At 54.5% G+C, this 11776-nt stretch overlaps 1 protein-coding gene across 1 annotated transcript; it reads left to right on the top strand.

Moving 5' to 3' along the window:
- The first annotated feature begins 1976 nt into the window (after positions 1-1976).
- Prrt1b (proline rich transmembrane protein 1B) lies at positions 1977-9703 on the top strand. The gene is made up of 5 exons (XM_076844976.2): positions 1977-2133; positions 2307-2576; positions 7288-7748; positions 8241-8384; positions 9554-9703. Exons 1-5 carry the CDS (start codon positions 1977-1979, stop codon positions 9701-9703), a joined length of 1182 nt encoding a protein of 393 aa, XP_076701091.2.
- Positions 9704-11776: the final 2073 nt, after the last annotated feature.

Below are 11776 nucleotides of genomic sequence, written 5' to 3'. Positions count from 1 at the left end.
CCCCAGCACTTGAAACTTACTTTTTTTAAAAATATTTTTTAGTTGTTAATGGACCTTTATTTTATTTATGTGTATGTGGTTCTGAGAATTAAACCCAGTCACAACTCCAGTGCCTGAAACTTACTTTTTTCTAATGAAAATTTATAAAAATCTTCTTTGTTCCTTATATTCTGGAATTTCACAATCATATCTCTTTGGAGTGGCCAATTTCCTGTGTGTTGGACCCTTAGTGAGCTCTGTCCATCTGAAGATTCAGTCCTGGAAAATTTTCTTGGAGTCTTCATTTGATGTTTTCTTCCCCTCTGTGATTCCTTATTCTTTGTGGAACTCATATTTCTTGGAGATGAGCTGTCCTCAACTGTCTCTGGAATTTTTCCCCTTACTTTTATATTTTTCCTCTGGCAGACTTTCTCTATCTCTACCTCCCAACTTTCTATTGAGTTTTGTGTTTCATTTTTGCTGTGAAATTCCTAATTCTCAAGAACTTGTTGTTTTATGAATATATATATATATATATTTTTTTTTACAGCATGCTATTCTTGTTTCATGAGTGCCTTCTCCAATCTCTGGATCTTTTTTTCTTGGCAGCACTAGGGACTGAACCAGGAGTGCTTTACTCCTGAGTTACATTCCATTCCCCCTGCATCTTGCTCAGTGGTCTGGGTTAGCCTTGAACTTAGGATCTTCTTCAGTCTCCCAAGTAGCCACAGCATGTGCCACCCGCTTGGCTTTTTCTTGGGATATTTAACAGTGCTTTTTAAAAATATTATTTTCCCTGACTCTTCTTTATTCTTTATTCCCTCTAAGCTTCTCTTCCCCCATTTGTTTGTTTGTGTCTCCTCCTGGTGAGCTGCTTCTTCAGACCTGTGGTAAGTGGTCACTGATGTCCCAGTGAAGGACTAGAAAGGTAGGGGGCTTCTGCGCGCAGGTGGGAGGTTATTTGGCTGGGGATTTCCACTAAGGAAACACTGATAGTTTCACATCTTGTTCTTCTCCCCTGGGGGATGTTCGTGGGAGAGGACTCTCCTGGACTGCCAGGAATGCAGAAGCCTGTCCACAGGATTTCTGGGAGCTGCAGAAACCACAGGAATTGTTCAGAAGATTCTTTTCAGGGTGGAGAATTTTGCCACTGGCATTATTTAGAATCATTGTCACATAGTTAAGACCAGAGTGACTTTTAGTCATCTACTCTTGTCTTTAAATTCTTTTCTAAGGTTGCCCACTTGTTGCCAGCCCCTAGGGTGGACCTCTCCCATCTTGTGCCCTGAGTGTATTGCTGTGTCACATCAACTTTGTCTTCATGCTAAATCTCCTCTGATTAACTCTGCCTCTTCTGTTGTCTGTAAAGCCAGCTCCCTACAGTGAATAACTTTGTGTTAAACACTCCACATGGGTTCTGATTTTCCTGGTTGGATCCTGACTCACCCAGAGTTGAATCCTGCAGTGCTGGTCTGTTGTCTCTCCCTCATGGTGGGCTGTTCCCTGTGGGTTCTGCCATTGGGGACTGTGAACTCACCTCTGAGTGCTTTTCCCATGGGAAATCTCCCCAGCTTCAATGGGGCAGTGTCCTGCCTGAGGAGTTTTGCATTTGCTTTGAGTAAGTCCCATAGCTCTTTCCTGGATTCCCACCTTCAGGCCTTTTTTTATTTTGTGATGCTGGAGATGGAACTCTGGGCCCTGCATGTGCTGAGCAAGGGCTCTATCCTGAGCTACATCCCTGGGCCGGCTTTTTATTTTTAACAATGGTTTTTCATCTAGAAGTTTCTAGGCTGGCCTGTGCCTGGGGGCAGGCTGAGTGTGAACACAGTGCACGGGTGCAAAAGTCTCCCCGGGCATTTTATGTCTTCATCCAGACCCAGCTTCCCTGACACTTCTCTTGGTCCTATCGCTCTGCCTCACTGACCCGGAGTTCCATCTCCTGTCCACTCCTGGGGTAAGCCACAAGCCCTGGACTTCTGAGACGGCTGAGACGCGCAATGGCTTCCGGGCCCATCTTTGCTGCCGCTGCATTCTCGGCTCCTGAGGATTTTCCTCCATACCTACACGTCCAGCTATGGATGCAAAAAAATGGCGCGAGAGTTGTTGATTTGTGTTTCCAGATGATCGGACTGGGATCTGCTTCAGGTGCCCAAGGTACATTTCCGGGGGGAAGTCTGCACAATGTTCTAAATCTCCAATTTCACATGAAAATCCCCCTTTCTACCTTCTTCTGGCTGGGTGGGTGGGCCGGGGAGCCCCGACGTCCCTCTCCTGGGGGCCTCCCCTAGTTCTCAGGGGGCAATCGCCTGGGCCGCTGGCCTCCCCAGCACCCCGCCCCTCCGACTCCGCAAAGCGCTGCGCAGTCCCCGCAGACGGTGCCTCGAGGCAGGTTGGGGCCGAGCGCCGGGTGCGGGGTGCAAGGAGCCAAGTGTTGACACAGCCGTCGGCAAACAAAGGCGGTCAATTATTAACCGGCCGCGCTGCCGGCACCAGGAAACCCGAGCCGGCGCCGCAAGCCGAGCCGGCCCGACGGGAGGCGCCGGGCGGGGAGCAGCGCATCCCGCGCGCACCGGACGCCGCTCGCGCCATGGACGCAGGTGAGGGCCGCGGCGGGCGCGGGGCGCCCGGTGGGTGCGGGAGGGCGCAGGAGGGGACGCCCGGCGCCCGGAACCCCTGCCCAGGGCCGGGCGGGGGGCACCGGGATGCTCCGTGGAAAGTTCGGGAACTCTGGCCTGGCCTCCCCCCGCATGTCCGGCGCGTTCCCCACCCGCCCCAGCGTCCCCGGTGGCGTCCTGCATCTGGGGACCTTGTTTACGCCTCTGGCCAGGCTGAAGTCCTAGAGCAGGGGAAGGGGACCCCGACAAGGGGGACAGAGAGGGAGGAAGATGGGGGTGAAGAGCCCCGGGCGAGTTGCCGCAGAGACCGAGAGAGGCGGGAGGCGGGGATGGGAGGCCCGGAGAAGACGGGCAGAGGAAGGTGGCACTCGCCAAGGGCTCCGCCTCGGCCAGCACTGAAGGGGCCGAGCCGGGAAACAAGACCCCTGCCCTCGGGGGTGGCGGGAGGGTGCGGAGCCCTGATGCCCTCCACTGCCACCTCGGGCCCCGCTGACCTGGAGAAGCTGGGATGAGCACACCCAGATCCCATCTGCCACCTGAGCCAGGGGATGCTGCCGGGAGGGTGGCAGCGAAGGCTGGCGGTCTCTCCAAGACCCTAACTTCATCCCCGTTCTGCAGCCCAGGCTGTAGCCCAGGCCTCCCTTCCTGGCTGGAATGTCCCAGGCTCAGGTGTCCAAAACCTGAGAACCCAGACCACGGCCCAGCCGCCTTGCCCGCAGATTTATTTACTTTGCGGCCCTATCTCGGTGCCATCGGGCCAGGTATTTGCCCTGGCGGGATCCAAGGAAACTGTGGTTTCTGTTATGATAACTGGGGCAGGGTCTCGACATTCCTGTGACAACACCCAGAAGGGATCTCACTCGCTGAGGCTCTTGCTAGGAGCCTCATAAAACAGAAGCACTCAAGGTGAGGACAGCGGAGAGTGGAGCAGCCTGGTCTGTGTTCGCTGTTATTTTGGTTGTCTTGGTGCTGGGGATGGAGCCCAGGGCCTCACACATGCGGGGCCACACTCTACCACTGAGACCCAGCCCCAGCCCCACTGATAGTATTTAAAATCACTATTAATGTTATCCTTACTTTACAGATGGGGACAGGAGGGTTCAGAGCATTTCACTCCTGTGCCACACCTGCTTGTCAGGGCTAGCTCACCTGGGCAGGTGGTCTGGGGATCGCCAGGGGATCCTCTGAGGTATCTCATCCTTACAGGTGATTCTCTGGGGTACCTTATCCTCCCTGGTCTGGCTGGAAGGTTGGCTGTGGCACAGATTCCTGGCAACACAAGATGTCAAGCCCCAGTGTGCAAGCATTTTGTTTTTATTTTTATTTTGTGGTTCTGAGGATGAAATCCAGGGCTTCATACACACTAGGCAAGTGCCCTAATACTGAGCCACATCCCCAGAACCCATCTTTTAACAATATTTTTTTAGTTGTCAATGGATCTTTATTTTATTTATTTGTATGCAGTGCTAAGGATCAAACCCAAGACCTGACACATGCCAGGGAAATGCTCTACCACTGAGCCACAACCCAGCCCTTCCCAGACTTCTTTATTTTTTATTTTGAGACAGGATTTCACTGAATTGCTGAGGCTGGCCTCAAATTTGCCATCCTCCTGCCTCAGTCTCCTGAGTAGTTGGGACTACAGGCTTGCAGGTCTGTGCCCCTGGCTGGATTCACTACTTGACATAATGATTTGGAGATAGACCCACATTGTGTCAAGGGTTCATTTCCATTTGATTGCTAAGAAGATGTATCAGTAAGCTGTTGTTGCATAACAAGTTACTCCCAAATTTGAAGCTTAAAACATTAAGCAGTGTTTACTGGAGAGTTTCTATAGGTGAGGATCTGGCTACAGTTGAGCTAGCTACCTGGCCTCTGAGTTTCTCACCAGCTACTGGTGCTCATCTCAAGACTCAGGAGGAGCTAAAAGCTTTGCTTCCAAACTCTTTCATTTGAGTGTTGGCAGGTTTTGACTCCTCCTGAGCTGTGGAGTGAGGGCCCATGCAAAATGGGCCTCTGCGTGGGGCTTCTCACAGAGCCTTGCTTCCTCTTGGAGTTACCAAAAACAGAAAGAGAGGGAACACCAAGCAAGAGCGGAGAGCAAGTGAGGAGGAGCCACAGGCTTTTAAAATCCTACTCGTAGATGGGCACAGTGGTGCAGGCCTGTAATCTCAGTGGCTCAGGAGTCTGAGGCAGTAGGATCTCGAGTTCAAAGCCAGCCTCAGCAAAAGCAAGGCTCTAAGCAACTCAGTGAGACCCTGTCTCTAAATAATATGCAAAACAGGATTGGGGATGTGGCTCAGTGGTGGAGTGCCCCTGAGTTCAATCCCCAGTATCAAAAATAAAAACAAAAACAAAACAAAGACCCCTGCCCTTAGCAGGGATATCCTGTGTCTTCAGCCGTGTCCTCTTCATGAACAAGTCATGCGTGCAGCCCCTATTCCAGGGGAGGGTTCCCCAAGAGCACCAGTTCCATGAAACAGGAATCACTGGGATCCGTTTCAGATGTATGAAGACAGCACAAATGACTTATCCATTCACTTTTATGGATATGTGAGTTGTTTCCAGTTTGGAGACACTACCAAGAGAGGTGATATAAACATTCCTGAGCAAATCTGTGTTTTTCTTGGATAAATATCTTGAGTGGAATAGCTGGATCATATGGTAGAGGTATGTTTAACATTTGAAGGAAATGTCAAGTTTTTTCCAAAGTGGTGATACTGTTTCACTTACCCACCAGCAGTTGTGTGTGAGCTCCAGTTATCTTATACCCTTCCCAACATACACTAAGGTCAGTTTTGTTGTTTTAAAAATTTAACTGGGATTGGGCATGGGAGTGAAAGCCTATATTTCCAGCTACTTTGGAGGCTGAGACAGGAGGACCAGTTGATCCCAGGAGTTCAAGGACAGCCTGGGCAACAAAGACCCCATATAATGTCTCTATTCTAATGGGTGTGTAGTGATCTCTTCTTGTAGTATTTCCTTAATGACAATGACATCTTTTTATATGCTTATTGACCATTCAAATATCTTCTTTGGTGAAGGGTTTACATGTATTTCACCTACTTTCTTATTGAGATCTTCGAATCATAGAGTGATAAGACTTCTTTATACATTTTTTTCTTGCTTTATTGCTATGGTCAAGACACCAGAAGTTAAATAGAAGTCAGAAAATAGTAATCCTTACCTTGTTTCTGATCTTGGGGAGGATGGAGGAATTCAGTCTTTTACCTTTAAAGGTTTTCTTTCATGGATGCCCCTTATAAATTTGAATATGTTCTTACTATTCTTATTGATAAAAAATTCATGTGTGTATCTTTGCTAATGGGCATTGGATTTTGCCAAATGCTTTTTTCTCATCCACTGAAATGATTGTATATTTTTTCTCTTTATTCTTCCACTATATAGACAGATTTTCAAATGTCAAACCTATTTTTCATGGTCCTGTTTGTTTGTGATTTTGGGTGGGAGTTGGTGGTGGGGATCACACCCAGGGCTTCACACATGCCAAACACCTGGCTACAGAGCCACATTCTCAGCCCATGTATTCCTTTTAACATTTGACATGCAACTATTTAATTAAGGATTTTTTTCTTTTTATTCATGAAGGATATTGGTCTGAGTTTTTGTTTGTTTGATGGTACCAGGGATAGAACCCAGGGCCTTGTGCATGCTAGGCAAATGCTCTGCCACCGAGCTACACCTCAAGCCCTTTTTACTTTTGAGGCAGGGTCTCACAAAGTTGCCCAGTCTGGCCTTGAATTTGCTATCCTCCCATCTCAGCCTCCCTAGCAGCTGGGGTTACAGGTGTGCACCACCGCACCTGGCTCTTTCTTTTATGACAAGTCTCTTAGTTTTCTTTCATCTGAGAATTGTCTTTGTTTTACTTGCAGTAAGCAGAATTCCAAAGATGATCCCCCAAGATTCCCATCCCCTGGTTAAATAAAACACTAATCTCATATTAGTATTGTTTAACTACTATTTTTGTGGTGATGTATTTATTATGCAACTGGAAGCTCAAGTGTTCCTTTTCCTGGAGGGTGTTTTCTTTCTTTCTTTTGGTACTGGAGATTGAACTCAGGGGCACTCAACCACCAACCACTGAGCCACATCCCAGCCCTGTTTTGTATTTTATTTAGAGACAGGGTCTCACTGAGTTGGTTTTGTATTTTGTGTGGAGCTTTTCTTGTAGCCAGCTGGAGAGATTTACCACCTTCCCCATTTCTAAATGCACAGAGAGGGCCCGTAAGCACATTCCCGATGTTGCGCGGCCATCCCACCCCTTCCCAGGTTTTCATCCCCTCGGATGCTCCACTACCAAGGTCCCATGCCTCCCCATCCCTCCCTTGGTCGTCTGGAGACGCGGTTTAAAGGTCCTGATTGCAAGCTGTCAGTGTCCCATTGTCCGCAGACGCCACGTGGCCAAGCCCAGACTCCAGAGGTGGTGCGCAGCGGGGTGTGGGTGTCTTGGAGCGGAGGCCCTGGCTGATCCTGGCAGCTGGGACAGGGCTCAGGGGCTCCTTGCCCTTGGAATAAAGACCCTGCCGGAGAGAACCCGGCGCTTGACACATCCACGGTGGGGCAGGATCTGCTTCGTCCCCCCCCCCCCAGGGACTGCGTTTTGGGGGCGTGAGGGGCAGAGTCCCAAGTGGCCCGGTGGCCTCTTGGGGCTCACAGCCTCCTTTCTTTCCAGGTTCCGATGTGAAAGGGGGCGATAGCTCCGCAGACCCGGAGGACCCGCGGGGCCCCGCGCCCCCAGCCCCGGAGGAGCCCCGGAGCCCCGCGCCCCCCGAGCGCCCTGCGCTCCCGCAGCTCCCGCGCCGCCCGCAGCTGCTGGCCGAGAACAGCGGGCCCGGCGAGGGCGCGGCGGCGGCGGGGAGCGGGCCGGGCCCCGGGGATGCCCAGGTCGCGCCCGCAGCCCCCGCGCAGCCCGAGCGTCCGGCCGGCCAGGGGCCCACGGCGGCCGGCGGCGGGGCGCCCATCGGCTTCGAGGCCGAGCCCCCGCCCTACGCGCCGCCGGAGCCCAAGGCCGCGCCGCCGCTCTACCCGCCCTTCCCGCAGGTGCCCCTGCTGCTCCAGCCCGCGCCCGCCGCGCTCTACCCGCCGCCCGGCCCGCTCTTCCCACCGCCCGCCGCCGCCTACCCCTTCCCCGCGGTGAGCCGCCCGCGCTCAGCCCCCCGCGGCCCCTCGACCCGGGCGCCGGGCCAGGGTGAGGTCCCCGCGCCAGGGCCGCAGCGCGGAAGGCGCCCCGGCTTCCCCAGGAGGGGCCCGCGCGCTGGGCTCTGAGGGGTGAATAGGAGTCTCCGGGAGGAAGGGCCAGGTGCAGGCCCAGGCTGGCGCGACCCGTGGGGGCCGGTTGGCTCCGAGGGCCGGGAAGGGAAGAAAGCGGCACCCGCAGTGAGCGCCCAGGGCTCCGGCTCAGCCCCGGCTGCCAGTGAGAGAGCTGGGGCTGCGGTGGGGGGAAGTGGCCGGGGCCCCAGCCTGGACCAGGCGTGTGTGAAGGGGAGCCGAGAGGACTCCCTGGGGCTGAGCGGCCAGGGTGCAGGAAGGAGAGGCACCCCTCAGGGACCCGTCCTCAGTAGCGGGAGGCTGGGACCATGTCTGGGGCTGGGTGGCCTCCCTTACCACCCTGGCCTGCTTCCACAGTACCACAGCCCTCTGGCTGCTGTGCCAGCGCCCCCCCCAGTGGAGCACAGGCCTCTGCCCAAGGACTACATGATGGAGTCGGTGCTGGTGACCCTCTTCTGCTGCCTTCTCACTGGGCTGATCGCCATTGTGTACTCCCACGAGGTAAGTGGGGTGGGCCCAGCCCTTCCCTGCATGTGGAGGTCTGCAGGCCCCTCTCCCAGCAAAAGGGCCTCTGGTGTATCTCTCAGGAGGGGTGGGAACTGGGAAGTCTCTGCTCTGTTGTCCTCTTGTGTGGGGACCTCCTCCCCTGTCCTGTCTGTGCCCCCCACTGCTCAAAATCTACTCTGGAAAATTCTGCTAAAACAATTCAAAAGCCAGGCATGGTGGCACCTGCCTGTGATCCCAACAGCTTCGGAGGCTGAGGCAGGAGGATCACAAATTTGAAGCCAGTTTCAGCAACTTGACGTGACCCTGTCTTGAAACCAAGAATAAAAATCGCAACGAAGGTGTGAATGATTGATGAGGCCCAAGGTGTTCCCCCAGTGGTGGCTGGTGTTTTAACAGGTGGTAAAGTCCACTCTTCTGCCCATCCACCTCCATCTATCCTTCTATCTGGCTGCCCAGTTTACCCACCTACCCCTCCAGTCACTCACCATGACCTGCTAATACCCATCCATCCATCCATCCATCCATCCATGCTTCAGTCCATCCACACACCCTCTGCACCCACCAGCCCCATTCCTCCACCCACCACCCTCTTTCCTCTGGGCTCTGGCCATCACCTTGCCCATCCGCCCTCCATCTCACTGTCTTCCCTCCTTCCTCATGACATTGCTGACCATATGTCCTGCAAAGAGGCCCTGGGGATTCAGTGATGCCAACGCTGGGACATTCCAATAGAGACAAGCCCCTGGGGGCCAGTGCTCCAGGCTGACCTGGTCACAGCCCTGGCCTTGCTCTGCTGTCTGGCCCCAGTCGTCAGGGAGCCAGGACTGCGGGGAGAGGACAGCCGTCATGACAGCTCGGAGGCGGGACCCTGAGGCACTGGCCTGCCTGGTTCTGGCTCCACCCCAGTGGTGGAGGCCCTGCACGTCATTTGCCACCCAGAGCCTTTCCTCATGTGCAGGGTGGCGGCATGAGGACCCCACCTGGGTCGCTGTGAGATGAGGCTGAGGGCTGCTGAGTGGCAGGGCCTGGGCTATCTCTGCAGGCTTGTGGTCCCTGAGCTCCTTGGGGTGTCTGTTTTCAGGCTGTAGAACAGGCCTGAGCCCAGGGGTGCAGGGAGGCCTGGGGCTCCGGCTCACTCACCCTGCGCTCGTCCTGTCTTGCAGACCCGTGCAGCCCTGGGCAGGGGCGATCTCGTCCAGGCCGAGGAGGCCTCGCGGAAGGCCCGCTCGCTTGTGCTCTTCAGCTTGCTGTTTGGGGTCTTCGTGTCCACCAGCTGGGTCATCTATGTTGTGGTGGCCCTCTACCTCCCCTGAGGCTGCAGCTCCTGCGGGGACGCCAGGAGTCCCAGGGATAAGGGGCCCGGCTGCCCTGCTTCTGTGGGCACTGCTCCCTGCCTGTGGCCAGCTGTCGCCCACAGGGGGCAAAGAAGAGGGTGGGCTCTGCAGCTCTCCAGACTGTGGCTGGGCCTCAGCCCTCATCAGGGCCCACTGAGGCTCAGGCGGTGTTCTAACCTAAGGTGGCCTCAGAGCCCAGACCTACCCTGGGATAGGACCTGCCAGAGCCCTGTCTCCCTGTGTCTCCTCCTGGGGCCTCCTGGCACTCTTGTCTCACCCCTGTCCCTAGGAGACCATCAAAGGGACCAATGTTGTCTTCAGAGCCATCTGGAAGGACGCTGCCACTTCCAGCCACCCCTCCCTCCATCCAGCTGGGTGATGGAGCTGCCAGTGTGGACTCCCCGGGGAGAGTGGGGAGGAGACCTCCTCCCCACCCCGGCTGGCTGGACCCTCCTCCCTGCACCATGCCAGGAGACAGAGCCTGCCACGCTGAGCCCATGCCCAGAAATTTAAGCTACTAGTTTCAGTCAACAAAAATGATGCCCTGTGCGGAGCTTCACGCTGCCCTGGCCCCTCCAGGGCAAGCAGTAACATCTGCCCACCGCTGGGCTCTGGCTCCCTGCCCTGCCCTGCCCTGCCACTCTCTGGGACTCTGTTGGCACACAGCTCTAGCAGTGGCCTGCGCAGCTCCGGGGAGCCAGGTCACGGCTCCCCTCCTCCCTGCGGGCCTTGCAGCTTCTGCTGCACCCATCTGAGCTTTCTGCTTGCTCTCCTGTCTCCATCTGTGTTGCCCAGTGTTTCGGGCTTGGCTGGGTCCCCACTTGGGGAGGGCTGCCCTGATCAGGCCACCCTGCCACCACCAGACAGCTGTAGAGCTGCACACAGGTGCTCTTGTATCGGGTGCCTGGATCCCGTTAGCTGTGGTCTTGAGAATGACCCCCTGTTTTTTCCAAGATTAAAATCCATCCACAGACAGAGGAGTCGGGGTGTCCAGGCTGAACCCTAAGAGAATGGCAGCTCGGATTAAGTCAGAGGTTTTCTTAGCGGCCACTGTGTGCCCTGCCACCAGGAGCTGAGGCACAAGGCCAGCCCAGTGCAGCCTGGCCTCCCGCCACCCTGGAGAGACAGGAATGAGGAAGCGAGAAAGAGCAGCTTGGAGATTATGGGGTGGCCTCGTGTCCTGGGACACAGGGCTGGTGCAGAGGTGGGAAGTTGAGCCCCAAAATGCATGATAGCTACAAAAAGGAGGAGGAAACCTTTTTTTTAGGTGGCTGCTGAAAAAGTACTTGATAGAATCCGACAGCCCCAGCCGTCCTCAGAACTCCCCAGTTGGAATGGGAAACCTTCTAGACCACTGCTTCTTGGTCCAAAGTGCTTACGGACCTCTGGGGGATCTAGTTAAAGTGCGGAATCTGATTCAGCAGGCAGAACCCGGAATCCTGCCTTTCTGATGCCTTCCTGGCTGGGCGAGGGGAACTGGCACCAGGCTTGAGAGCCAGGGCCGCGGCGCGGACGCCCTCTAGCGGCTCTGCGAGGCAACCACCCTCCAGCTAATGGAAAAGTGAAAGGGCATGAAAACTAAAGATTCCCTAAGAAAGAACAACTGGTGTGAAGCTCAGTGAAGTGGTTGGATACAAAGTAACGCTATAAAAGTCAATCGTGGCCCATCGGCTTGGGAGGCTAAGGCAGGAGGATCTCGAGTTCAAAGCCAGCCTCAGCAAAAGTGAGGCACTAAGCAACTCAGTGAGACCCTGTCTCTAAATAAAACCAAAATAGGGCTGGGGATGTGACTCAGTGGTGGAGTGCCCCTGAGTTCAATCTCCGGTACTCCCACAAAAATAAATAAAAATAACAAAATAAAGTCAATGATGACAACCAGTTAGACGTGGACAGTTAACATTCCAGTCATGCTTGGTGCAGCTGCTGTAATCCCAGGCTCCCATGGCTCTGGAGGCTGAGGCAGGAGGATGGTAAATGCAAGTCCAGCCTCAGCAATTTATCAGGGTCCTAAACAACTTAGTGCAATCCCTGGTACCAATAAATAAATTAATG

This window comes from Callospermophilus lateralis, chromosome 2 (genome assembly GCF_048772815.1).
Source record: "Callospermophilus lateralis isolate mCalLat2 chromosome 2, mCalLat2.hap1, whole genome shotgun sequence".
NCBI lineage: Eukaryota > Metazoa > Chordata > Mammalia > Rodentia > Sciuridae > Callospermophilus > Callospermophilus lateralis.
This window is presented reverse-complemented; position numbering and strand designations above follow the sequence as displayed.

What these genes read in the sequence shown, in the direction of transcription:
- Prrt1b (XM_076844976.2), top strand. Translation starts at nt 1,977, where the DNA reads ATGGCTTCCGGGCCCATCTTTGCTGCCGCTGCATTCTCGGCTCCTGAG. An exon ending in CGCTCGCGCCATGGACGCAG is followed by an intron (nt 2,577 to 7,287) that starts GTGAGGGCCGCG and finishes CTTTCTTTCCAG; the next exon opens with GTTCCGATGTGAAAGGGGGC. An exon ending in CCGCCTACCCCTTCCCCGCG is followed by an intron (nt 7,749 to 8,240) that starts GTGAGCCGCCCG and finishes CTGCTTCCACAG; the next exon opens with TACCACAGCCCTCTGGCTGC.